Source organism: Sinocyclocheilus rhinocerous, unplaced genomic scaffold (genome assembly GCF_001515625.1).
Source record: "Sinocyclocheilus rhinocerous isolate Xijiao unplaced genomic scaffold, SAMN03320098_v1.1 C35985670, whole genome shotgun sequence".
Taxonomy (NCBI): Eukaryota; Metazoa; Chordata; class Actinopteri; order Cypriniformes; family Cyprinidae; genus Sinocyclocheilus; species Sinocyclocheilus rhinocerous.
In genome coordinates this window covers 1-744 of record NW_015769739.1, presented here as the reverse complement: position 1 = coordinate 744, position 744 = coordinate 1, and the positions used below count along the sequence as shown (strand labels likewise).

General features: G+C 51.7%; 1 protein-coding gene across 1 annotated transcript; it reads left to right on the top strand.

Annotated features, from left to right (window-relative positions):
• Window positions 1–216: 216 nt before the first annotated feature.
• On the top strand, window positions 217–658 carry LOC107735338 (HEAT repeat-containing protein 5B-like; the record flags this gene model as incomplete). Its single annotated transcript, XM_016547052.1, has 2 exons — window positions 217–435; window positions 507–658. Coding segments are annotated over exons 1-2 (366 nt in total), but the record flags the coding sequence as incomplete, so codon positions are not given.
• Between the last annotated feature and the right edge of the window lie 86 nt (window positions 659–744).

Here is a 744-nt window from a genome sequence, read left to right as displayed (position 1 = left end):
GCTTGTACAATTACACTAAAAGAGCTTTTACTGGATAAACAACTCGAAATTATCAATCAGAGACAGAAGGCATGGAGGAGGTTGTGTGCGACAGCAAAGTTTGATCATGTTGATCATTTAGAGACCCTAGAATTTCATGTATCAGATATGATACAGCAGACTTTATATGGTAAAATTAACCCGTTTAACTAAATCTAGTTTTGTTTCTTGCTGTAGGAAGCATGACCATCTTGCCCACGGTGCTCTTCCTGATCACTGGTGTGCTGAGAGACACCGCGGTAAAGACGTCAGATAACTCGGTCCCTGCGCCGGTGTCTGCGTCTCTGCAGGCCATCAAAACCATCCTCAGCTCTCCGCTGGCAGCCAGGAGCCAGACGCAGTGGAGCGCGCTGGTCAGGAGCAGTCTGGCCACCGTCCTCCAGCACTCACAGCCAGGTGAGACGCCGCATGTGTCTGCGTTTGGCATCACCGGCTCGGCTGTTTCTGACACTCTCTCTGTCCTGTAGACGCGTGCGGAGCCAGCGTGGATGAGGTCAGTTTGCTGACGGCCGTCACACTGTTTCTGCTGTCGGCCAGCGGTGCGCTGGTGGGCGTCTCCGTCCTGCAGACAGGCTGCATCGAGCGCTTCAGACACGGACTCGACTCTGCTGATCCCTGGGTGAGCTACACAAACTCTGCTGTCACAGTGTCTGTTCTCCTGGTTTAATGCGTTTAATGTAGTGTCCGGATTAGTAATTATAGAGT